General features: G+C 38.7%; 2 protein-coding genes and 1 pseudogene across 8 annotated transcripts in view; 2 read left to right on the forward strand and 1 right to left on the reverse strand.

Annotated features, from left to right (window-relative positions):
• RABL3 (RAB, member of RAS oncogene family like 3) overlaps window positions 1-15,224 on the reverse strand; it is a 38,706-nt gene extending 23,482 nt beyond the window's left edge. For both annotated transcript variants that reach the window (XM_029939400.1, XM_029939399.1), the window contains exons 1-2: window positions 15,153-15,224; window positions 10,727-10,818 (exon numbers count right to left, since the gene is read on the reverse strand). In XM_029939400.1, the coding sequence (XP_029795260.1) occupies window positions 10,727-10,818; window positions 15,153-15,198 (138 nt within the window). In that variant the 5' untranslated portion in view covers window positions 15,199-15,224. The remainder of the gene's footprint in view (window positions 1-10,726; window positions 10,819-15,152) is intronic.
• LOC115291787 lies at window positions 4,049-5,063 on the forward strand (annotated as a pseudogene).
• Window positions 15,225-15,393: 169 nt separating the features above from the next.
• The window catches only part of GTF2E1 (general transcription factor IIE subunit 1), a 37,219-nt gene continuing 27,006 nt past the window's right edge, over window positions 15,394-25,606 (forward strand). For 2 of the 6 annotated variants that reach the window (XR_003908671.1, XM_029939401.1), the window contains exons 1-2: window positions 15,394-15,482; window positions 20,059-20,525. Coding sequence is in view for 5 of the 6 variants with exons in the window: in XM_029939401.1 (XP_029795261.1) it covers window positions 20,078-20,525 (448 nt within the window). In the remaining variant the exon portion in view is untranslated. The other 4 variants (XM_029939403.1, XM_029939404.1, XM_029939402.1 and 1 more) reach the window with 4 other exon arrangements.

Below are 25,606 nucleotides of genomic sequence, written 5' to 3' on the forward strand. Positions count from 1 at the left end.
AGCGGAGGAGGGAGAGAGAGTTGGGGAGAGAGAGGGATGCAACACTTGAGAGACTATTGAATGCTGAAAATGAACTGAGGGTTGAAGGGGAAGGGGGAGGGGGAAAAGAGGTGGTGGTGATGGAGGAGGGCACTTGTGGGGAAGAGCACTGGGTGTTGTATGGAAATCAATTTGACAATAAACTATTTAAAAAAAAAAAGAATGTAACTCGATAAGGAACATTGTAACCTGAAGTTTAACTTGTTTTTCAAGATTTTGTTAAGTAACCCCACCCTTCTACTAAGACCTGGCTGAAGCAAAGTCCACAGGTGAAAGTCACCTAGCCACTGTCTCTCGTGGTATCTTAGGTGTTTATCTATGATTAGTCATTCTAAAGGGACAAAGAATCTTAAAATGATAGGTTCTCACCAAAACTAACGTCTGTGTATTACCATGTTAACTGGCTACCAAGCAATGCTGTGAATTGTAATTAGTTAACTAAATAATGACACATGTTCTGTCCATATAATCTCACTGCCCCCTTTGTTTGGGGCCATTCTCTGCTCCTTAACACCAGGGAGATCAGGTTTGGCCCGCCTTGATAAAAGCATGCGGCAGTGAATAAAATTATGCCTCCTTTCTATTTGGCATTGGTGGTCTTTTCGTAATCACCCCGCAACAATATCTATCAAATCATCAGGACATATACTTTAAATATAATTTTATGTGTCAACTATACCTCAGTAAAGATGGAAAAAAAAAGAGAAAAAAGTCCTTAAAGAAAAAAAAAAAAGAAAGAAAGAAGCCTGAATCAGGTCCTGAATAAGGACCTTTGGGATTTAGCTCTTGGTATGCATAATTTGAACTAATCTCCAAATGATTTTGCTATAACCTCTAGTTAAGAACTGCTGATTTTATAAAATGGAACTATTTTGGTTATCAGGAGGCCTAGATTATAGTCTTGATTGCCACTGATTATCCCTGATATTTTTGATCCTCAGTTTCTTTGCCTATAAAATGAAGTTGTATTATATGCAATTAGAGGCTATGAAATAATAAAAAGCAAGATAGCTAAGTAGTTAAAATAGATGTCATAAAATGTACTGAAACTCACATATTATATTTAACAGAATGCATCACACTTTTTACTTATTCACATATTTCTGTCTAAGGAAAAATTTAAGTACGATACTCTACAGACCACCACATTGACAAGAGAAGACAATTATCACACTGACAACAAAGAGGATAGGGCAGAAAAATGAGAATAGCAAAATCATAGTAGTTGGGCAACACCATGGATGATAAAAATTACCCCTGTATACTGTGATAAAAGGTATCACTATTTTGCTATATGGTGAAAGAACTGATAATATGTGATCATGTTCAGTCATCAATAAAAAGTTAAACTAGGGGCACCTGGGTGGACTAGCTAGTGAAGGCATCCAACTCTTGATTTTGGCTAAGGTCATGATCTCAAGGTTTGTGGGACTGAACCCTGCATTGGGCTCTGAACTGACAGTGAGGAGCCTGCTTGGGATTCTCTCCCTCTCTCTCTGCCTCTCACTCCCCACCCCCACTCAAAATAAATAAATAAATAAACATTAAAAAATAAGTTAAACTATATGAGTTTTGTTTGAAAACACAGGGAAATGTATATTTTATAAAGATTTCCAAGCAAAGACACTGGAATGATTAATACAAGGTAAATATAAAGAGTCAATTATCTGTTATCGAAAAGCTCAGCCACTTTAGTGAAGCTTTCTTGATTCTGCCTCCTTCCCTGTCCAAAACCACCCAGAGCCACTTAGATACTAGGATTTGCTCCCATAACACCCTGATAAAAGTTTAATATCCATCTGTCATTTCACTAACCAAACTGTGTAATTTATCTGCTGATGTATATTCTATTAGACTATAAGCATAAGGGGAGAAGCCATGCATTATTCATATTAGTCGACTTAGAAAATAGCGTAATACCTAGCACATATTAGATGCTTAGATATGTTTAAGTCAATGAATAAATTCAGGATATTTCATCTTCCAAGGTTTTATTACATTGAGTTTCTTATTTGACTGAATTCCAGTGTTTCTCAAGTACAATTCTGAGAACAAACTAAATCAGAATGAATAGAAAGCTTGTTAAAAAATAGATTCAAGTAGCATTTTTGATTTCTTAGACAAAAAATTAGATTCTTAGACCACCCTGAAGCTTCTGGGATGGGACTCAAAAATCTGTACTTTTACAGAAAGATCCCTAGGTGATTCTGACATATAATCAAGTTTGGCAATCAATGCAGGACATTACTTTTTTCTCTAAAATTATTTCAAATGTGTAATGTTGCGTCTCCTAAAAGACTATACAGTGACTTCCAAGAATAGCCATCATGTACGACACCAGGTAGCATGCTCTCTGGGTTTCACAACCTACTAGGTCTGTTAGCCAGCTTGCTCTGACTACATATATTCCCAGCCAGATGGACTTCCTCATCTGTACTCTTTCCTACCACAAAATACCTTCCCAAATCAATTCTTTCATTGTCTTTTTCCAGACTTACAAGAGAAGGTACCCTTCTTCCTTTCCAGCTTGCTCAATTAATATGTAGCTTAAATTAATTCAAATGGAATGAGTCCTAAGAATTTTAAACTAGTGGCTTATAGTTTTTGGCTATGACATATCTTTCATACAGATTAGTGATCGCTAAGGGAAAACTTGACATTACAACAACTATTGCTCTGGATACAGTAAGTGGTAACTTGGTGCGATGCTAAGAGGCCAACATGATTGAGAGTACTGGCAAATTATAAGAAATGTGTTTTCTATTTAAATCAGGTCATCAAGGATCTGATACTTTAAGTCATTAAAGACCTGACAGCTGTACAAGCAAGGATTTTCTCAAAAGATAGCAATAGTATATGCTGATCATTAAGTTGGAAAAGGAACCACACTCCTCAATGCTGCTCTCACTTTGTACTTGTCATTTACTCACCTCTTGACTTTTTATTGGAAACTAAATCAAGACTAAGTACAAAAGGTTTTGCCTCATATGAGGAGTTTACCTATTATTTGTAACTTTTAAAAAGCATGAAGAGTCCCTCTGCTCTTCCCTCACTCTTTTATTTAAAAAATTTTTTTAAATTTTTTAATGTTTATTTTTGAGAGAGAGAGACAGAGAGACAGAGACAGAGCATGAGCAGAGGAGGGGCAGAGAGAAAGGGAGACACAGAATCTGAAGCAGGCTCCAGCTGAGCTGTCAGCACAGAGCCCAATGTGGGGCTCAAAATCACAGGCTGTGAGATCATGACCTGAGCCAAAGTCGGATGCTTAACCAACTGAGCCACCCAGGTGTAGGGAGCTGCCAAGTTCAGCTGCCTCAGGCATGGAAGAATCACTCCCTGTGAGGTGCGCCCAGAAAAACAAGATCAACCGTCTAGAGGCCAGGGGAGTGCATTTCCTGATCCAGGGATTGGAGACAGGCAGAAGGGAGAAGCCAAATTGAACAAAAGATCAACCGCATTCGGGCTTTTGCAGCGTTAATCGTACCCCTGCCCAGTGTCGCAGAGGCAAGTCTGCGACTCTCCTTTTGATGCTGTGTTTGAAATTTCAGTTTTGGTTTCCCCTTTTTCTAATAATCATTTGACTCTGTTACCTGGCAACCAACCCAGGTCAGCTTCCCGCCCCAAACCCTATAAAAGTGTGGATATTTTCTCAATAAACTGGGCTTGATCAGAAACGCTTGTCTTGCCTCACTCTCTGTGTTCCCTCATGCCCTATTCTCCCTCCCTCAGGAACGGACCCGATTTACCGCCCCGCCGGCTGGTTGGAGACATGACACCCAGGCACCTCTAAAATTTTGTTTAAGTTTATTTATTTATTTATTTTGAGAGAGAGAGCGAGAGAGCGAGCATAAGCAGGGGAGGGGCAGAGAGAGTGAATCCCAAGCAGGCTCCGCACTGTCAGTGCAGAGTCTGATGCAGGGCTCAAACTTAGTAACTGTGAGATCATCACCGGAGCCAAAACCAGGAGGTAGGTGCTTAACTGACTGAGCCACCCAGGTGCCCCTGCTCTTCCTGCTTTGATAGACAGCTGCATCTTCTGGTGCAGTGCAAGCCACCTCCCTGAGACACAATGGTGAAGGTTGGAGTAAACCAATTTGGCCATATTGGGCACCTGGTCACCAGGGTTGCTTTTAACTCTAGCAAAGTGGATTCTGTTGTCATCAATGACCCCTTCATTGACCTTAACTACATGGTTTACATGTTTCAGTATGATTCCACCCATGGCAAATTCAACAGCATAAGGCTGAGAATGAGCAACATCTTCTAGGAGCAAGATTGCACATCAAATGGAATAATGCTGGTGCTGAGCATGTAGAGTCCACTGGGTCTTCAATACCATGGAAAAGGCTGGGGCTCACTTGAAGGATAGGGCCAAGAGGGTCATCATCTCTGCCCCTTCTGCTGATGCTCCCATATTTGTGATGGGCATGAACCATGAGAAGTATGATAACTCCCTCAAGATTGTTAGCAATGCCTCCTACATCACCAACTACTTGGCACCTCTGGCCAAAGTCATCTGTGACAACTGTGGCATCATGGAAAGACACATGGCCACAGTGCATGCCATCACTGCCACTCAGAAGATCGTGTGTGATCCTGCTGAGAAGCTGTGGCATGATGGCCAAGGGGCTGCCCAGAATATCATCACTGCTTCTATTGGCATTGCCGAGGCTATAGGCAAGGTCATCCCTGAGCTGAATGGGAAACTCACTGGCATGGCCTTCCATGTCCCTACCCTAATGTGTCAGTTGTGATCTAACCTGCCACCTAGAGAAAGCTGCCAAATATGATGACATCAAGATGGTGGTGAAGCAGGGATCAGAGGACACCTCAAGGGTGTCTGGGGCTTAACTGAGGACTAGGTTGTTTCCTGCAACTCTAATAGTGACACCTACTCTTCCAATGCTGGGAATTGGCATTACCCTCAATCATTACTTTGTCAAGCTCATTTTCTGGTATGACAATGAATTTGGCTATGGCAATGGGTGGTAGACTTTATGGTCCCTGTGGCCTCTAAGGAGTAAGAGCTCCCTGTACCACCAGCACCAATGAGAACAAGAAGAGAGCAGCCCTCAGCTGCTGGGGAGTCCTCGCTCTAATTCATTCCCCAACACACTGAGAATCTTCTGACCTCAATACAGTTTCCATTCCAGACCCTCTGAAGAAGGGGAGGAATTTAGGGAGCCTTACCTTGTTATGTACTATCAATAAAGTATACTGTATCCACCCCCCAAAATAAATAAATAAAAAGCAGAAACTTAGTAAAGAAAATGATATACACCAAGAAAGAACACTGGACTCTGTGTAGATGCTGTCTAATAGTTTGGTTTAGTATATATGCCTAGAGAGTTGTTAAAGCGAGGCAGGAAGGTAGGAGGTCTTAGGAGACAGCTGGGAGAAAAGACAAAAGGATAGAAAAGAGAAACTAAACAAAGTGTACTAGGGGAACAGGTATTGAACTTGTCTAATTTGCTGCTATACTTCCAATTCCTTGCAGTCTGATACCCAGGAGGCATGCAATATATATACTAAAGGAACAAATGGATGAATTAATAATATAAAGGTTACTGCTAATTGCCTATTCCTTTCTAGTAATCTTATTTTGCCTTTAGCCAAGTTCATTTCCCCTATTTAAAAAAAAGACTGTTGCTTTTCCCTTCATTCTGTACCCATTCACTCCTTTATTTAACCTCTAAACTTTGTGAAAGATGGATTTAAACTTGTTTCGATTTCCTTTCTGCCTACTCATATCACTTGGTTTCTACTACTAACATTCCATTGCAAGGTCAAAGGTCAACAATGACTTCATCATCACCATCCCCCCCCCCCCCCGTTCTTATACCCCTATAGCATTTCATATCAAAACTCAATCTCTCCTTATGAAATTCTCATCTCCATTTACTCTTGTGGTATTTCATCATTTTGGCTATCCTCTTACCTCTTTGATTAATCTTTCTCTGACCTCTCTTCTCATCTTCAACTCTCCAAATATAAGCCAAGGTTTCCCCTTAGCTCTTCTCTTTCTAAATTTGCTTTTTGGAAAATCTCATCATCTCTCACGGTCTGGGATTATTTCTATGTACATGAGTCCAATTTAGAATTCTCTCTTGAGCCTCCCTACCTCATCTTTGAATGTCTTCTGGACAGTTTCAGTGGGATAGCTCACAGATATCTCCCTTCATGTCCAGAAGTGAATGTATTTACTTCTCTTTCACCTATAATATATCTCCCCCTTCTTGAGGAATAGTCCCTTCGTCCATTGTCTAGGTCACCTGTTCAATCATTAATACACAATATAATTTTCCATTCTTTACAAGCACCTCAACTTTCTCTCTTGAACTGCTATAACACTTACATTCTCTATAAATGCTGTTCTATCAGTGCTGTCTTAGAATGTTCTGCAATGATGGAAATGTCCAATATAGTAATCACTGGCAACAGGTTACTATTGGGCAGTTCAAATGTGGTTAGTTTGCTGAACTGAGGAACTAAGTTTTTCATTTCAGTTAATTTAAATTAAAATTGCCACATTAGTCTAGTGGTTACTGTATTTAACAGCAGTAGAATACTTTTTTCTTAATGCCATTCTGGAAGATAAGGCAGTACAGAATAGTGCTCAAGAGCACAGGCAAGAGCCAGACTACCTGGGTTTGAATCCCAAACTCATCACTAACTAGCAATGTGATCTTGGACAAGACATTTAACAACTCTGTGCCTCTACTGCTTCCTGTATCAAATAGAGGCACTAATAGCACCAACTTGGAAGGGTTGTTGTGGGAATTACTTGAATTAGTTTGTAAAATAGGTGCTTAGGCAAAGTAAGCACTAAGAAATATTAGCCATCATTCAGTATTATTGTTATTTTTAAAATCATTCATATATATGAACTTTGTCCCAACTACTAGATGTTACTTCACATTCTAAGTGAAGATAGATTGACTTTTCTTTTTTAATTTCTCCCAAGTGCTTGCACATTATTATGCTGCCTGAAGAGGAAAAGTCAATAAATATTGATTGTATGCAATGTGTAAATTAGAGAGTTAAAATCCCATTAAAGTGAACTAGAAATGACAAGTCAATTTCCTTATTTACAATTTGTGAAAAGATTAAATTCTCTAAGTCTTGTTTTCATAATTAAGAGTAGCCATGCATTTATATTAGTCCCATTAGACTTGGGGCAACAAAATTAGAAGATAGTCATGAATGAAAGAATACTGTAAAATAAAACATTTTTCTCTTTTCCCTTCAATTCAGTTACAAATATCTCTCCAATGCATACTAAATCCAAAATGTTAGTAGTTACTAAGTACACACAATAAGCTCATTATTTTCACCCAGTACTTGAAATTAAACAATTACATTATCACCTTTATCATCTCTGTTTTTAGAGGCTCTCAGATGTGAAATGAGCTAAAACAAGCAATTGTTTGTAAGAGTTTTAAAAAGAGTGTATTGACGGATCTATGTGAATTCTGGAGATACGCTCTTTCTGGTTTCAATTACATAGAAGCTGTAACTGCAATATAAAAGTTGCTAGAGAAGAAAGCATTCCAATCTATTTAGGTAACAGTTTTATCAGATTTAATCATTCTTGCTAGAGGGAAAAACTGTTCACTTTATTATAACAAAAGTCAAAACAATTTACATGTCTATGACAACTTTTCTGAAGATTATCATTTACAAATGCCTTTTACTTATGTTGTCATTCAGGAAATGAATTCTTCTCAAAGATGAAAGACAGAGACCAAACAGCCCAAGACACAGTGAAGAATCATAAAAGCAAGGTAATTTTCACCTCCATCTGCCTCACTCTTCAACAATAAAACAATTCAGGCCAGCCTGGCTTTATAGGAGTCAATTAGTGCCAGACTCATTCCATTAAAATCAGTCACACTATAATATAACCTACAAACCTATAGGCTAGCTAAAGCAGGTATTATTTATCTATATTCTGTAGAAGATAAACTAAGGGGCAAAGAAATAAACGGATTCATCTAAGGTCACTCTTGAGGAAGCAAAAGGCAATATGGGAACTGACTCAGGAAGTGGGAGTTTAAATCTAAGTTTCTTTTCAATGTTATGCTTGCTCACATAAAGGGATTTAGAAAAGTCCAAAAGGAAATTCTGTCCAGAACTTGCTATTGGCAAGTTGCCAACTGAACTCATTATCTAGTATTTGTTTTTCTCCTATATCCAAGAATTTGGGAACATGGCAGTCTGAAATGACACACACAGGTCCCCTCTGACTTCAAATTCACAGAAAGGCTATAAAAATATTTTTACAAAATAAAGAGAACAAGCTCAAGAAAAAGAAAGGGAATTCCTGAGATGCTAGAAATGAAGTGAGAAGTGGGAACTGACCCAGATTCAGAGAGAGCTTCAGGGGGCTGGTCCCTGGAGTTTTAGTGTTCATCCAGGAATAGATTATCTGTTTTCTGCTTTTTTTCCTCTTAATGTTTATTTCTGAGAGAGAGAGAGAAAAAGAAAGGCTGAAAGAGGCAGAGAAAAAGGGAGACAACGAATCCGAAGCAGACTCTGTGCTGTCAGTACAGAGTCCGACAGGGTCTTGATCTCACGAACCGTGAGATCATGACCCGAGCTGAAGTTGGATGCTTAACTGACTGAGCTACCCAGGTTCCCCTGTTTTCTGGCTTTTAGGGCAGAATATATATGGGTGGGTGACAAAGACCAGACTAGTTCCTTCATGAAATCTGGACCCTTGGCCCAGTCAGTGAAAGAGAGTAGGAAGAGCTATCCACTGGCTCAGAAAAGTAGGAAAAACTCTCTGTAAGGGACCTCAGGAAGGGTTGGTACAGAATAGATAAAGGGTCCAGAAAAAATGAAAACCAGAAGCCTATACTATAATCAGAAATTTGGAGAATATACATGATCTAGGTGGCATGGAGACTCCTACCTGTAAAATTGTAAGTACCATTGAAATCCCTAGGGCTCTGGCAGCAACAGAAATGAAAAGGTACTGTACTTTCACAACACAGCACTCAGAATTTTCACAGGGAAGAGGAAAAAAATATCCTACTGAAGATGTGATCATCTTCAAAGAATTATAAACCATACAAAGACACACATTTTCATGAGGTATAGTCAGCATCCACAGCAAGTCGAATATCTATTACCCACTCAGAAAAAATAAAACAATCCAAAAGAAACCATAAAATACTATGTTAACAAAATAAAAAGTAAAACCATAATGAAAGGTCATGATATTTTGAAAATTTTTGATATTTGAAAAGGAACCAAAAGGATTATCTAGAAATAAAAAATTATAGTTACTAACATGAAAAACTTGGTGGATATATTAAAAAGCAGATTAGACAGAGTTGAAGAGAATCTTTTTATAAAAAAATTTTAATGTTTATTCATTTTTTGAGAGAGAGATGGAGACAGAGTGTGAGTGGGTGAGGGGCAGAGAGAGAAGGAGACACAGAATCTGAAGCAGGCTGCAGGCTCTGAGCTCTCAGCACAGAACTCTATGTGGGGCTCAAACTCACAAATTCGAGATCATGACCTGAGCCGGAGTCAGATGCTTAACCGACTGAGCCACCCAGATGCCCCAAGAGATTCTTAATTAACTGGAAGGCAGATATGAGTACATGATCCAGAATACACAAAGGAGAAATAAAGAATAGAAAACATGGAAGTACACTTAAAAGATACAGAGAACGAAAATCTAACAGTTCAAAAGGAGAAGATAGAGGGAATGAGGGAAGGCAACAGACAGTGGCTAAAATTTTTGAAAAATAAAGACAGACAGGAGAGCCACAACCTTCTGACAGAATGACTAAAAACGAACCCATAGCTAGACATAAACTAATAGAACTATAGAATATTTAAAAAATCTTTTAAAAGCAGCTATAGAGAAGAAATTACCTTAAAAAGGAATAATAATTAGGCTGACAAAAGATTTCCAATCAGGAGCAATATAAGTCAGTCTGTGGGACAACAGCTTCAAAGAACTGAAGGAAAGTAACTGTCAATGGAGCTAATTACCATTCCTTCCCTATTTGTTTAAGTCACTGGAGATGTATGCCAGCAGAAGAGACACTTGGACAGGACTAGCTGGGATTAGCAAAGACCAGCAATACCTGGGAAGATAGTTAATGTGGTGGAAACTGTACCCAAGTTTCCTACATGTGAGGTGTAAGAGAAGATCTAGACACAAGGCTCCAGGAGAAGGCTTTTGTCTTTAGATTATATTTCTAGCCAAAAGTTGTCAGTCTTAGTGTCAAAGGATTAAACAGAATTATTTATGGAGCATGTTTAATGAACTATGAGTATATAACAGTAATTAACACTGAAGTCTCTGGATTAAGACTATTTAGACAGATTGAAATCAGGTGCATTCAGGGTGGTATGGCCGTAGACTGGGTTAAGACAAGGATCTAATCTTAACTCTGCTTTTTTTGCACTGAGTGAATTTGATTAAGGTACTTTTCTTCTCCATGCCTTAGTTTCTGTAGTTATGTCTCAGTTTAAGAGATTAAATAAGAAGAGACCTATAAAGCATTTGGCATAGTATGTAGCGCAGAGTAGGTAGTTAATATAAAGTCTAGCTATGAGTATCAGTTTTGACTTCAGTTTTGACTACAGTACTGTAATTTGATCATGTAGTTTAAAGGACTGATCTTTAATATGACTAAAGAAAAACTAAAATATCAGAAACACATACTCTGACATCTACTGAGCAGCCCACAGTCCATGATGGATTTCCCAGTACTTGATTTTGGCACAGAAGATGAACCAGTGAAGATTTCCCAACACCTGTAAAAGATTGAAGAACTCTAGTCATGTAAGAGACATGCCGAAATATCTATTATGACAAAAGTAAGGCTGAGCGTATGCAGTAATAATGATAGGTAAAGTATAGTTGGCTAAAGGGTGGTCCTACCATACCAACCACTTAATAAGCTTTATGATAAAAAGAAGATGGTTAAAGACAGTGGTCCTCTCAAACTGTGCTTGAATATTGTGACAGGGATTCACCATTTCACAATTCTGCATTTAGACACTCTAGTTTTTCCATATAGTGATTTTTAAAAGGCAGTCAACAACTTGGCTCAGACCTGACCTGTTGGAAAAAGAGAACTACTCTATACCTTCTTCTGCACCACAGTGCTTTACCTTAAGGCAGCACTTTATTTTCTTGTAGACCCCCTGGGTTCAAGGTAATGTAGTTATTAATGCTAGAACTAGCATTTGGAGATCTAGATGAAGATGAAAGAAAATGAATTCTTCTGTATACTTGTATGTGTTTAATTAACAGCATTTTGTGATGTCATTGTAACACACATAGTTGGTGAATCTTTATGTATATAACACTAGTTGTATCAAAAATGTAGACCATCTCTTTGTGTGCATTACTTTGTATGAAACTATTAATTATGTTCATTTTTTATTACAAAAAGTTATATTTAGAAACAATCTGGAATGAATTTTAAAAAAGGAAAAATGGCCTTAAAAAAGCGATAAGCAATGTAGGTTTATTTAATACCATTAGCAGGGTTTTTCTGAAAGTAGGTTGTTATTGTGAATATATACATGGTGAACTTAAAAACAATATACACCATTGTTTACATAGCTGGTTTGGTCTGAAATATCCTCCCCACCCCCTCCCCCATTGGCCTGGTGAATTAATCTTTCAAGACTCAGCATCTTTCTAGTTATAAAAGTCTTTTTGAACCACACAGAGGTAGAATTAAGCACATTATCCACCATCCTCTGGGTCTCCTCTGTACCCTGCACATTTTTCTACAAAGCACTTAAAACACATTATTACATTTCTTTGTTTATAGTTTTATTTATTCAGTTTAAGTTATTGGAGGGTTGGGCCTAGGTTTTTACATATTGTTTTTATCTCCAGTCTCCAGAACAGGGCCTTAGTGTATTTAGTAGTTAAAATTTTCCATGTTATTACAGAACCTTCATGAACATTTAAAAAATATTTATTTATTTTTGAGAGAGCGCAAGGGCAGGGAGAGGGGAACAGAAGATCTGAAGTAGGCTGTGTGCTGACAGGCTGCTAGCCAGCCAGATGTGGGACTTGAACTCACGAACCTGAGATCATGACTTGACCTCAAGTCAGATGCTCAACTGACTGAGCCTCCCAGATGCCCCTTCATGAACATTTTTAACGTCTCCATAGTAGTTCAGAAAATAGACATAACAATTTACTTATCCATTCCCTCATTATTAGATATTCAGAGTGTTTTGAACTTTTCACATTGCTAAGAAAAGACTTGTTTAAATTTTTGTTTCATATTAAAAATGATTTCCTTAGTATACCTTTCCAGAAGCGAAATGAACATTTAAAGTTCTTGATATATGTTGAGAACTTTCTTCTGGCTACTCTACCACCAGCCATACATATAAGCCTGCAAATCCTATTGTACCTCATCAATATGTATATTGTTGCTTTTTCATCTATGTTAATTTGAGAAAAGAAAAAAGTGACATCTTGCTTTAGTCCGCATTTCTTTATCTTCTGGTAAAGATATCTATTACAATCTTCTTTGTTAATCAGTTGTCTTCCTTCTCTTATGAAATTATCTGTTGATGTTCTCTGCCCATTTATCTAATGGGTTTTAGGGTTATCAATTTACATAACCTCTTTTTATATTAGTTGTCTCATGCAGTTAATCAAATGTTTTCCCAGGTTTCCCTTTAATTCTTTTTATTTTTTTCAACAGAGACATTTTAGATTTTTGAGTATTCAAATTTGGCTCAGTCTTTGTATTCCACTGCACTGCATCTGATATCTGTGACCTTTATGGCATATTATTGGTTTCTGTGTTTGCATGTAGGGTGTCTATGTTGGAGACATATATCTACATGCTTAGTTATCAGCCTGATGCAAGGTTTGAGCTTCTAGTTAAGCTTAGCTGTGTCAGTAAACATCTCTATGCAGTTAATATTGCATAGCTCTCCATAGATTAACTGCTTTGGGTGATAAGAGTTGACTAACCATGGATAAACCGTCAACATTTAGAACTACTAGAGGGCCAAGAAAATTGGCTATTTATTTTTAAGAATTTTGGGAGGTACTAATTCTATGCTTTTACCATTAGAATCAAATTAGATCAGAAGAATGCCTTTGATTTGGATGGGAGAAAAAGTCCAATATAAGTAAATAAATGCCAATTCCAAATATAGTTGTTGGTAATGTGTTAAGCTTATCCCTCATCTCTGAAAGAACAAAGAGGAAAAATGTACGTGTGCTATTAGTGAGACTTGCAGGATTCCTTACTAAATTATCAACTATCTCTAAGGGATATAAAACAAATCTCTAAATTTCAAGTCATTCTTTTATATATTTGTGAAATCCTCAACATTTCACAGGGGAAATAAGCCTTTATTCAAAAATAAACTTTGAAGTTTGAGTACAAAGGCAGATGAAGTGTTAAAAGCATATCCTTACCTGTCTGTAAATCAGTGTTAAAAGGGAAATGACAAAAAGGCAATAACTGACTTTGCACACATAACCTAATATCCATGAATGTGTGACAAGATCAATCAAGTGGGCATGACTGTGTCTTTTGCTTTACAACCAGACTATCAGAAAGAAGAAAAGCTTACTAATTGCCTGATTTTTCCACATTTAATGCAGCAGCCAATTCAACTCTGTTACGTAATGCATTGATTTCACAGTTACAGCCTCAGCACTTACTGCAGTACCTACTATGTAGCAACTACTTAAGTGTTTTTGTGTAAAAGAAAAGAACTGACTAATTCCAACAGTATGGAACATCAAGCGTTGGTTAGATGCAATAGAAAAGTGAATTAAAAATGAGAGAGAAAACCCACTTTATACATCACGAACCATGTTAGCTCTGGATATGTCCCAAATTTTACTTGGTGGTACTCTTGACAAGTCCCGTTAGACCGTCATTAACTAACTAACTGAGAGGCTTCATTAAATTCAGCACCACTTAAAGCTAAAGAATGGAGCTGATAAATTGATTATATTAGAATTTCATAATGCAACTTTCTTAGGGGAATATTAAATAATGATACCTATAAAACATTTCAGGCAATGTGGAAACGCTCTTAACTTGCTCCTTTCCATCACAACTATACAGCCTGTAAGGCTAGTTTTCAAGGTATTTGGGGTGTATCCTCTCCATGGTATATTCTCCATGCATCTTGCATGTCTTTGCTCACAAGCACACATTCAGAGATCAACTCCAGAAAAGCACATCTATGAAATGCGATTAGTATTTATTCCAAGTTCTTAAGAAGCACAGGGCTGGAAGTTATGGTAAGAATGAGAAGGGTAGTGAGGTGAAAGGGGGAAATGCAGACTTTAATTCTAGTTCTCACAAGTCCAACGTGTCAAAAGAAGAATTTTAACACTAGGATTAAATTGAGCTCGGCATTAAATCCTAGCTGCTTCACAATATGGCCTTATCTTAATTGCCCTATTTCTTACAACCTAGTACATAATAAGTTTTCAATTAGGATTAAAGGGAACAAAAAAAATCAAGAAGTCCAGCTGAGAGTAAAACAAGACTAAAATAGGACTACCACCCAATATTTCATTTAATAACATGGATTCATGTTTATGTCCGTAGACTCTGGGTTCAAACAGGTTCTGTTATTTACATCTCTCCTCTTCACTTTTCTCATCTGTAAAATGGGCTTAACAGGGCTGATCTCAGGTTAAATGAGTTAATATATGTAAAGCAGTTGGAACACTGTCATTCTTCTCAGTGCATGTTTGAATTCCGTAATAAACAAAATCTCTTGAAGGCACGATCCCAGGATTTGATCTCTCGCACAGCGCCCAATACAATACTCAATGTCTGCATATCTCTTAAAACAAAGGAATCGACAATACAGGCTGGGATGCTGTCGCCCGGGAGACCGGCTTGCAAAGCTGCGAAGGCGGAGAAAGGTTGGGGCTCCGCGCCCCCCACCTGCAACGCCACCTTCGTCAGATAGAGCAAAGTCCTCTGGGAAGTGTAGTTTTTAAGACCTTGAGAGGGCTTTCAGCCACGGTCAGAGCCAGTTCGTTGGAGAACCGGGGGAGTAACGAAGGAAGAGGGTTAGCAGATAACTCAGAAGTGTCAGGAACCCCAGAGGTGGATTAAGCCGCTCACCTGAGTCTCCCAATACCAGTACCTTCACTCGATCCAGGGACGCCATCTTGCCACAGCCCGGAGTTAACGCCTGTTCCGGGATGGTAGGCCAACCAGAGCTGAGTATGGAAGGGAGAACCTTCAATTTCATTGGCTAATCAGGGGTGTGACTGTCTTGATCGGAGGCCTCACTGTGCTGATTGGCCGGTACGGTTAGAAGTGGTGGGTGGGTTCCAAACCTGGTCGCAGGAATAAGGAATTGTCTTTGTCGCACAAGTGGCGTGGCTCATTTTAGCCGGTAGTTGAGGCGCTGAGGGAAGCTGTAGTGGGAGTGTTCGAGGATTCGTTTTGGTAAACCTTGCTCCCTGTTTCTTGTTCTCGATTCCCTCGTCTGGCGTCGCATTTCAGGGTTTCTCCTCCTTTTCTCTCCTTTCTCCTTAGCTAATCGCATCCCCTTAGCAATTCCCTTGACGTGGTCCTCCAAAGAACCATTGACCCCGGAGCGGCCCATGTGCGACCTCGGGTAGGACGGGCTTGGCTGCGCCGAGTGTGGCCCCAGGACTCACCTGGCACAGTTCGAGGGAATTTAGGGGTTCGGGGGCTCTCAGTGGGAGGAATGGACATTACAGAACCGAGCTCAAAACCGAGCTCGTGGAGGGCAGCTGGTTGCAGGTTTTGCGGTGATATGCCGCTTTATGTACGAAGGTATGGAAAGCGCCATGAAACATGGTAACTGAAAAAAAAAAAAACACAAACGTATAGTATCCAAGTTCTTCTAGAACCGGAAAAGTGGTACGCTGGAATAATCTAACTCGATTCCCACATCCGCTCCTTTCTCCTTTGTTTTTACATCCTGTAGCATAATCTTTTAGAACAGCCAGTTTCAATCCTGTCACCGCCTGCTTAAAATCATTTGAAGTTGAAGGAGAGAATTTGCAGTTGTCTGTCTTTTTCTACTCTGGAAACGGCCGTGGAGGAAGTGAATTGGGGGGAAGCTGGCAAGGTGGGCATTTCGTACACGTGCTTAGGAGACTTCCTGGAAGTTTTATGAAAGTGCTTGACTAGCTGTGCTGGATGCTAGAGAGCGGAGAACAAGATTAAGGCCCTGGTCTCAGAGACAGACATGAAAAAAGTACAAATCTATTCACTGCAAGGAGGAAACGGGAAGCGCTATGTGTGAAAGGGGAACATTTAAGCTACTAAGGGGGAATCTGGGAGGGTCTCCCCTATAAAGGTCATTTTATATGTGAAAGATGGTTAGGAAAAGGGAGTTCGGGCTTAGCTTTGTGGGCAGAATGAACAGCATGTGCAAAGGCCTGGACATGGAGAAAGCATGTGTGGCTTATGGAATTGAGAGAATGCCAGTGTGTGCAAGGGTAAACAGTACAGAGAACGGATGCATTTCAACTTTGTTTCTCCAGCTCTGTGCCTGGTGCCTGGCTAAATGTTTGTATGATGAGAATACATTGTTCAAAGACAAAACCAACTTGTGCTTGGGGGTCTGGACTGGGTTAGGGAGGTAGGTGAGGCTGGGAGGCCACTGATGGACTGTGAGGCTAAAAAGAAGAAACAGATTGGTGCTGAAAGGTGGCACATTGAAAAGTCTCCAGAGGCCAGCAAGCTCTTTCCCTGTTTAAAACAATCACTGTTCTTCAGCTTCAGGTTATTGTTTCCCTGTGGGAACATGGTCTCACTATTTTTCCTCAGATACTTCCAACTTTCAAGCTTAAAATAGAAATTTATGTGAAATTTCACAATTTTTAAATGTTGACAACTAATTCAGAAAGTGTTCAAACCATTCTTTGGGTCAAACAGTGACAGAGGCTGCCAGTTTGAGACCTCTGACCTAAGTAACATAATAAATTTAAGACTGAGTAGGAGATTCAGTGAAAGTGGGAAGGTAGAAGTGATAGAGGAGAGAACAAAATGGTCAGGAAGGAAGGATGATTTTAGAATTTAGAGATTTTGCATAAGCTGAAAGAGCATGACTTCTTTCCTGAGTCCCAGTTCCGTTTGTTCAGCTACCTGCTGGACATCTTCACAGAATATTCTGTGGTATATCCTCAGAGACAATCATCTAAAAATGAATGCCTCGTTTCTTCCAAACCTGTACCTCTTTCAGGTGGTAACTCATTTTTTATAGTAGTAGTGTTCTCTTCCTAGCTACACTGGCTCAAAGCAAATAGCTATATGTCATTATTTAATAATATTAAGTATGTTGTTTAATGGATGCAGTGTTTCAGTTTTACAAAATCCAAAGAGTTATGGAGATGTGTGGTGGTGATAGTTGTGAAACAGTATGATTATATTTAATACCACTGAACTGTACACTTAAAAATGGTTAATTGCTAACTTTTGTTATGTGTATTTTACTACAATAAAAAATGTTGTTAAACAATACCCAAATAGCTATTTAAAATTTTCCTACTCTGTAACTCATTTCCAATAAATCATCAGATTCCTTTAATTTTTTTTTTTGTAGTAAGTTTCATTTATCCTGTTCCCTTTTCCTTAGTTTAGACTTGGTTACTGTGGCTCTTAATAGCTCTTCAGTGGCTCCATCTTCAATACCTCTGGCCATTTCTCATACTGTTACAAGAGTCACTTTTCTAAATAGTCTTATTACCAATGTCCATGTTTAATGGTAATTTTCTGTTTTCAACCCTGAAAGAAACACTTTACATGAATTATCTCATGTAATCCATACTTCGAATCTACGAGGAGGGTGCTGTCAGTTACTTTTATATATGAGGAAACAGAATTTTCTAAGAACACCGGCTAGGAAGTGGTGGAACTGTGATTCAAAACCCAAAACTGTTGTACTGCAGAGTCCCTCATGCCACTCCCTGCTTAAATCTGTAGGGCCCACTAAGATGTTTCAGGCAAAGGAAACAGGCAAAATGATAATGTGCATTGGTGGGACATGTAACAGCCACCTACCAAATTTGTCAGGAACAGTGGTCAGAGACTTTCTGTGTATTGGAATCCCAGAATAAATAACATGTTTTAACAGAATAAGTAAAATAACATTTTGCCTAACCTGGCTCTCCCAGACCAGCTGAAACAAAATATCTGGGAATGGGGCCCAGGATGGGTATTTTTAAATGCTCCCCAGATGATTATGCTTTACAGCCAGGTTGAGAACAATTGGTCTAGAATATGGAGTGTAAGGAGAGGGAGGGCAATAGAACAGTAGGACATAATACTGGAAAAGTAATTTATTTTGACATTTATCTACCATTTTTGGTCTGTTGGATGTTTCAGAGGCTATATGTTATGTTCTGCTAACTGTTGAGGATGTAAAACAAAGCAAACAAAAAACTGGGGTCAAATTGGAAAGGAGAACAAAATGTATCCAGTGGTATGCTATGATACTACTTTGGTGTTCAACTCAGCTTCTTGCTCAGCATCCTTAAACCTTGGGATGGTGGGAATGCTCTAGGACTACAGTAGGTTTGGATCTAGGTCCTGCTTTGCCTCTTACATATAGTCATGCCTGCCTGATTATTTACAATCTGAAATATTATAACTGACTTTCTTTTATTACGCATAGGGTGTTATATTTTTCCCCCAAAATATGTGTATAGATTAGTTGTTTAGGAATACCTTGATAGTATAGTATTGTGAATATAAAAATATTTCTTCTAAAAAAGGTATTAAATTTGATTGGGTTGATAACCACTGATTATAAATAAAAGGTTCAATAGGAACTAATATTAATAAAAGAATATGATTCTCTATTGAAATAGTTCAATAGTCTCTGTTAAAAATTTCCTTATAGTGTAGGGAAATGTTACTTGACGTAGTCTGTGTGGATAGCCTGGTTGTTGCATATTGACTTAATGATTAAGTCAACATGGGAGCGATCTGTATCAGTAAGTGCTTCCTAATACGCACATTGCTTCACATTCTCATTTATTCACCACAATAACCTCACTAAAGTAATTATATTATCCTTAGTTCTCTGAGAGTAAAGTGTGGCTTGAAGTTGTTTTAAGGAATTTGCTCAGGATCACACAGCTACTAAAACACAGGCTAACTGAATTCCAATGCCCAGGCTTTTTAACAGCCACACGAAAGTCTAGCCCATGCCAGTTTGGGCTTGTAGAAGATAGCCTTCTGGGTCATGACGTGAGAACTGGGTACAGTTAGCTTCTGCCCTGTCCTGCAAGAAGCAATCCAGTATTTAAACATATCTTCAGCTTTCTCTTTTTTTCCTTTCCTTCCTTCCTTCCTTCCTTCCTTCCTTCCTTCCTTCCTTCCTTCCTTCCTTTCAGGACTGTTTACTTAATTGGTCATGAAATTTAACTTTGCAAGGCTGGCGAAGCTATCTGGATCTAAGTGTTGGATTTATAACAGTAATTTTGCCAAACACCCATCTAGTGATTACTTATGTGTTTATTGGTTTATTGTGATTTTATTGTGAGAGCATGACTATGTAAAACCTAGAATAGATTTTGGTAGGAAAATTTTACTCAAGAAAAGAAATAAAGACACTTTAAGGATATGCTAAGTGATAGGTTTTTCAGGGGTTTTCCAGCATTGCCAAAGATGTATAGCATTAAGAGTAGTGAGTCTTCATTTGCCTTTTTTGCTTCTCTTTCTGAAATAGGTGGGCTTGATATAATATATCATTGCTATAAGTAATAAGTTACTTTTTAGAATCAAGCACAGTAGATCATGAAAATTAACATTTAAGGAATATGCAAGCTTTTAAAGTATCATCTGTGTACTTTAGAGGAAAACCTTGTTTTCTGTTCAATACTTAGGCATTATAAGTCTTTTCAAACAATGTCCTGAGCACCTTTGTGGCACTTCAAAGGGTGGTAGCTGCCAGCTCCCCCTTGGGTTGATAATTCTAGATTTAAAATGATTACTGTGTCTTCCTAATCCCTTTTTTTTTTTTCTGAATTTGATTTATTCAAAGTTGAAGTTTACTGCTAAAGATGGCAGACCCGGATGTCCTCACCGAGGTTCCTGCAGCATTGAAGAGGTTAGCCAAGTACGTGATCCGGGGATTTTATGGCATTGAGCATGCTTTGGCTTTGGACATCTTGATCCGGAACCCCTGTGTGAAAGAGGAGGATATGCTGGAACTGCTCAAGTTCGATCGGAAGCAACTTCGATCGGTTTTGAATAATTTAAAGGGAGATAAGTTCATCAAATGCAGAATGAGGGTAGAGACTGCTGCAGATGGGAAGACCACTCGCCATAACTACTACTTTATTAATTATCGTACTCTTGTTAATGTGGTAAAATATAAATTGGACCACATGAGGAGGAGGATTGAAACTGATGAGAGAGATTCCACCAACCGGGCTTCCTTCAAATGTCCTGTCTGTAGTAGTACTTTTACGGACTTAGAAGCTAATCAGCTCTTTGATCCCATGACAGGTGAGATTTTTTTTCCAATTTATGAATCTTTTAAGTAACTTAAAAAAAAATAAAATATGTATTTCTTAAGTTGGTTTATCTAATTTTTTTAAAGGCTTATTTATTTATTTTGAGAGAGAGAGTGCGCGCAAACTGGGGAGGGACAGAGAGAGAGGAAGAGAGAGAATTCCAAGCAGGCTCCGCACTGAGAGTGTGGAGCCCGATGTGGAACTCAACTCCACAAACTGTGAGATGACCTGAGCTGAAACCAAACTTCAGATGCTTAACGGACTGAGCCACCCAGGCGTCCCTGGTTTGTTTAATTTTTAAACCGATCATGCATATCATTATAAAATTGAATGGATTCGTAAGTCCACGTATGGGTTCTTAGCCTTACTTTCTTGTTTGTCATTCTACTTTTAGAAGCTTGCAAAGCCTTTTACATTCACAAGGAAGTGTCCTCTACCACCCATAGCCCTCCTACTTCTGCTCCCACCCTCAACCTCTTATTTGTAGCTGCAACCTAATCTGAAGAGTTGGCTTTTCTACCACTTTGAAGCCATTCTAACATCTTTGACCTCTTTGTTCAACATTTATTTGAATGCCTACTTGTGTCAGTCACTGCCAGAAAGTTATAATACAATGTATCTCAATGCTTTGTTAATGAAAGTACATAACTAGGGCATCTAATCTGCATTTGGGGAAGGCTTCTGGAAGAAGTACTGGCTGAAACCTAAGAGATAAGTGTTAGTCAGATAAAATAAAAGGGCACCTTTTGCAGGTGTACAAGTGGATGGATTTTTAGTCTCTCAACCATTTATTAGTGGAAGAGAATTGTCAACATCATCTGTAATTTGCTTCATCTAAGTAAATGCTTTAGTTTTAATTAAGGATTTTTTTCCCTCATCAACACAGGATTGTAAATTGTGGATTTTCTAAAAGTGCAATATGCCTAGTGTCAACATCAGAAACTTAAAACTTTCTTTAATGTTTATTTATTTTTAAGAGAGTGAGAGAGAGAGAGAGAGAGAGAGAGAGACCATGACTGGGGGAAAGGCAGAGAGAGAGGGGCACACAGAATCTGAAACAGTTTCTAGGCTCTGAACTGTCAGCCTAGAGCTGGATGTGGGTCTCGAACTCTTGAATGGTGAGATCGTGACCTGAGCCAAAGTCGGACACTTGACCAACTTAGCCACCCAGGTGCCCCGACATCAGAAACTTAAAAGTGCTGGGTTGTATAGTTATTTTGTCTTGTTGTCATTTGTAAACTGGAAGAGACTATTCTGCTAATTATTCAATGGATTAATATTGTATTATATAGTAGAGGTAAAAAATCTATAGAGAGAGCCAATGCTGGTAAATTAGATTGTCCCCTTGTTATGGCAGAATTCAGGGGTATAGGGTACTTTTTAGTTCATAGATTTGCCTTTTAAAAACTATCTGAAAAAATGTAATTTAAACTTTCACACATGAAATGTTCTAGTGCAAAAAAAATAAAGATGTAGGCTTAATTTTTTAATTTTTGTATATGTTATATATTGTCTATTTAAGAGAATTTTGCAATTTTTTAAATGGGAAATAATCCAAGTATCAACTAAGATTATTAACCTAAAAAGCTAGAAATAGCCTGTGACTTTTCTTATTTATTGTGAAGCAGTCATTTTAGATGAAAAGTAATTTAAAGAAGTCACATTTGTATTAAATATTTAATTTGTCAGAGCCTGCTTACCTTGAAAGGACTTACCTAGGAAGAGATCTTGGTTGTAAGAAAATTTTAACCATCCTGAATATAAGAATTGTGTGAGTGTGCTATAGAGGAATGTTACAGAATCTATCTGGAGCTCTTTCAGAATGGACTAGAAAATTCTCATCATTTTTGCCACTCACTCCAACATTTCTTTCTTTTTTTATTATTTTTAATGTTTATTTATTATTGAGAGACAGAGAGAGACAGAGCATGGGCATGGGGGAGGGTCAGCGAGAGGGAGAAACAAAGAATCCGAAGCAGGCTCCAGGCTCTGAGCTGCCAGCACAGAGCCCGATGTGGGGCTCGAACTCAGGAACCATGATATCATGACCTGAGCTAAAGTCAGCCACTCAACCAACTGAGCCACCCAGGTGCCCCACACCAACATTTCTTAAAGGAGCTCTGGGTTTTGGTTTTGTGCTTCTCTGAAGATGTTGGGGTTACAGTGGTTGTCATTGTCACTCTTGACTACAGTGGTGTGTGTAATCCAGTCCCTCAGAGAAGGTAATCTAAAGTAATGTGCTTCTAGATTTACTCATATGATTCTTAATTTCATGAGACTTTCTAAAAGGAAGTATTTCCACTACTTATAAATCAGTTTTTAGAGATTGATCCATAATTCTCTTTGTATTTCACCGAGGGTTAGTGTCTGAATTAAACTAGTCATTGATAGTTGGACTGTGTAGGAGATAGCCTAACATCAAAATATAGTAAAGATTATTTGAATCAAGGATATTGAGTCACTGATCAGCCAACACTAATAGTTAATTGTCTTTGATGTCCCTATAGTGAAACTATCTTGAAGGTATCATGATTGAAAATTCTTAGTCATTGGGAAACTTCATTCTGAAAATATACCTGCTTTTTTATTGTAATTTGGCTTTTCATGTGGACTTTAAGGAGAGAATGTGCTGATTCGGTGATAGGGGCCCCAGTTCATGTGTCAGTTTTAATGTTTTGTTTTTTCACTATTAATGCCTTGAACACCATCCCTTGGTTGTACATTCCCTTTAGAAATCTTAGTCTTTTTCTCTCTGCTCCTTACTCTGTTTTATTCATGCCCCACCCCTGTCTTGAAGATGGGAAATAAACATTTGGTATGTGTATCAGAGAAGAAGGAGAGGCAACTTTTTCTGCTGTCATATTTATGTTCTCTTTAAATTGATAGAATTATTGTTTTCATTCTAAGCCTAGTCTTGTACAAAGCTATTCTGTTTCTTCCTGGTTGTTTTTGGAGATTGATGATATTTCCTGACTCTGCCCTCATGGGGGCATCTGATGGGCATTTATCTCCATTTCCATCTCAGCAATTATTAGGTTGAACTGTGGTTTATATTAGAAACTAGGGGGCATTCAGGGAATAGACTGAAGCTTTCTAGACTTAATTGTTTACGTGAAAAAAATTTTTAACTCAAGTGTATGGGCAGCTCCCTGCCACTGGACAAAGAATAATGACTCCTTGATGAGCTTCCGGAAGTTCTGGGCTCAGGAAATTCTGAGTTCAGCAAGAATTGTTTTACCATTGTTAATTCACATAAGCCAGTGATCTTTCTACTTCAGTTTGTAGCCTTTTCTTACCCCATTTCTCTTTTCCCTAAAGATTCTAGGTTCTTTCCATACTTTCCATTCAGATTTCACCATGAGTATTTTTGGGTTGAACTCTCCCTAAATGTCTGATGCTTGGTGTGTGTGAGATCTCTGCCCCCCTTTCCTGTGCAGAGTTCCTAAAACTCTTGTGATTTCCTAAGTAATAAAGCACAAATAGCATCTTTTATTCTACTATTTGGCGTTTGACCCCTATTTCTGACACAGGGCTCCTGAAACCCTTGTGATTTCCTAGGTTATAAGAGTGTCTTGTTCTAATGAGGTTACTCTGGGCAGGTCCTGGATGGCTCCTGGATGAGCGCTGCTCATAGACCAAGCTAAGACTAAGCTTGGAATTTTCAGCCCCACCCTCTATTCTCTTGAGAAGGGAGAGGGCCAAAAATGGGGTTAATGAGTGATCATCCCTACGTGAGGAAGCCTCCATAAAAATCCCAATAGGGTGGGATTCAGGGAGCTTTCAGATTAGTGCGCCTGTGGAGGTGCAGGGACAGTGCTGCACTTGGAGAGGACAGGGAAGCCCTGTACCCTTTCCTAAAGAGTTGGCCCTACACATATTTTCCATCTGGATAATTTATCTGTATCTTTTATCATAACCTTTAATAAAATGGTAAACATAAGTAAGTATATCCCTGAATTCTGTGTGCTGCTCTAGCAAATTAGCTGAATCCAAGGAGGAGCTTGTTCGTTGGAACCTTCTGTCTATAGCTGTTTGGTCAGAAGCATCCATGATAACTTGGGCTTGTGACTGGCATCTGAAATTGGGTTGAGGGGACAGTCTTGTAGGACTAAGCTCTGAGCCTGTGGGATCTGATGCTATCTCCAGGTGACCATAACTGAGTTGAATATTAGGACACCCAGCTGGTGTCACAGGGAATTACTTGGGGCAAAACCTCCACATATTTGGAGACGGAAAGTGTCAGAAGTGGTGTTGTATATGACTAGTAAAGGAGACACAGGGAAGAACTGGGCTCTTTGCTGCATGGAAAGAAAAAAGGCTGAGGTTTTCCCCTTATAGTACGTATAGATACTTTATTTCATTAAAATGGAGTGGCTTAGCCTTTGCCCACCAGTCTCTGGTTTCAGAAACTTAAATCAGGCAAAATCAGCTGTTTTACTGAAATATGGGAATTTTATGTAATCAAAACAAAGACTGTATGACATGAAATCCCTCAAATCAGCAAAATCGCATCTCTTAGGTTTAGCAAGCTTTGTGGCCATGTAGGTAGACTTAGTATTTTTATTTCTACTTTAGTAGTCTCAACTATGGTTGATTTAGCTAATGGCACCTTTTTTTCAGTTTATTTATTTATTTTGAGAAAGAGAGGGTGTGGGCTCATACACAGTGGAGGGGCAGAGTGAAGGAGAGAGAAAATTCTAAGCAGGCTCTTGCACCTGTCAGTGCAGAGCCCGACGTAGGGCTCCATCTCACAGTGAGATCACGACCTGAGCCAAAATCAAGAGTCATACGCTTAACCAACTGTGCCACCAGGCCCCTCAGTTAATGGCCCTTCTAAGTTAAATTCAGCAACAAGCTTCCCCAAAAGGAAGGGGAAGATCATATTCTTCTTTAAGGTTAGATGATATGAAAGCAGTTTTATATTTTTCATTTAAAAATTATGCAGCAATAATGCCAGAGAAAATTTTGAAGAGAAAAAGAATTACCCACAAACCACTCTCCTTTTGCATAGTACCTATAATTATAATCATAGCCAAGAATAGTTTGTGATCTCTTGGTTCCTTTATTTTTTTT

Source organism: Suricata suricatta, chromosome 5 (genome assembly GCF_006229205.1).
Source record: "Suricata suricatta isolate VVHF042 chromosome 5, meerkat_22Aug2017_6uvM2_HiC, whole genome shotgun sequence".
Lineage (NCBI taxonomy): Eukaryota > Metazoa > Chordata > Mammalia > Carnivora > Herpestidae > Suricata > Suricata suricatta.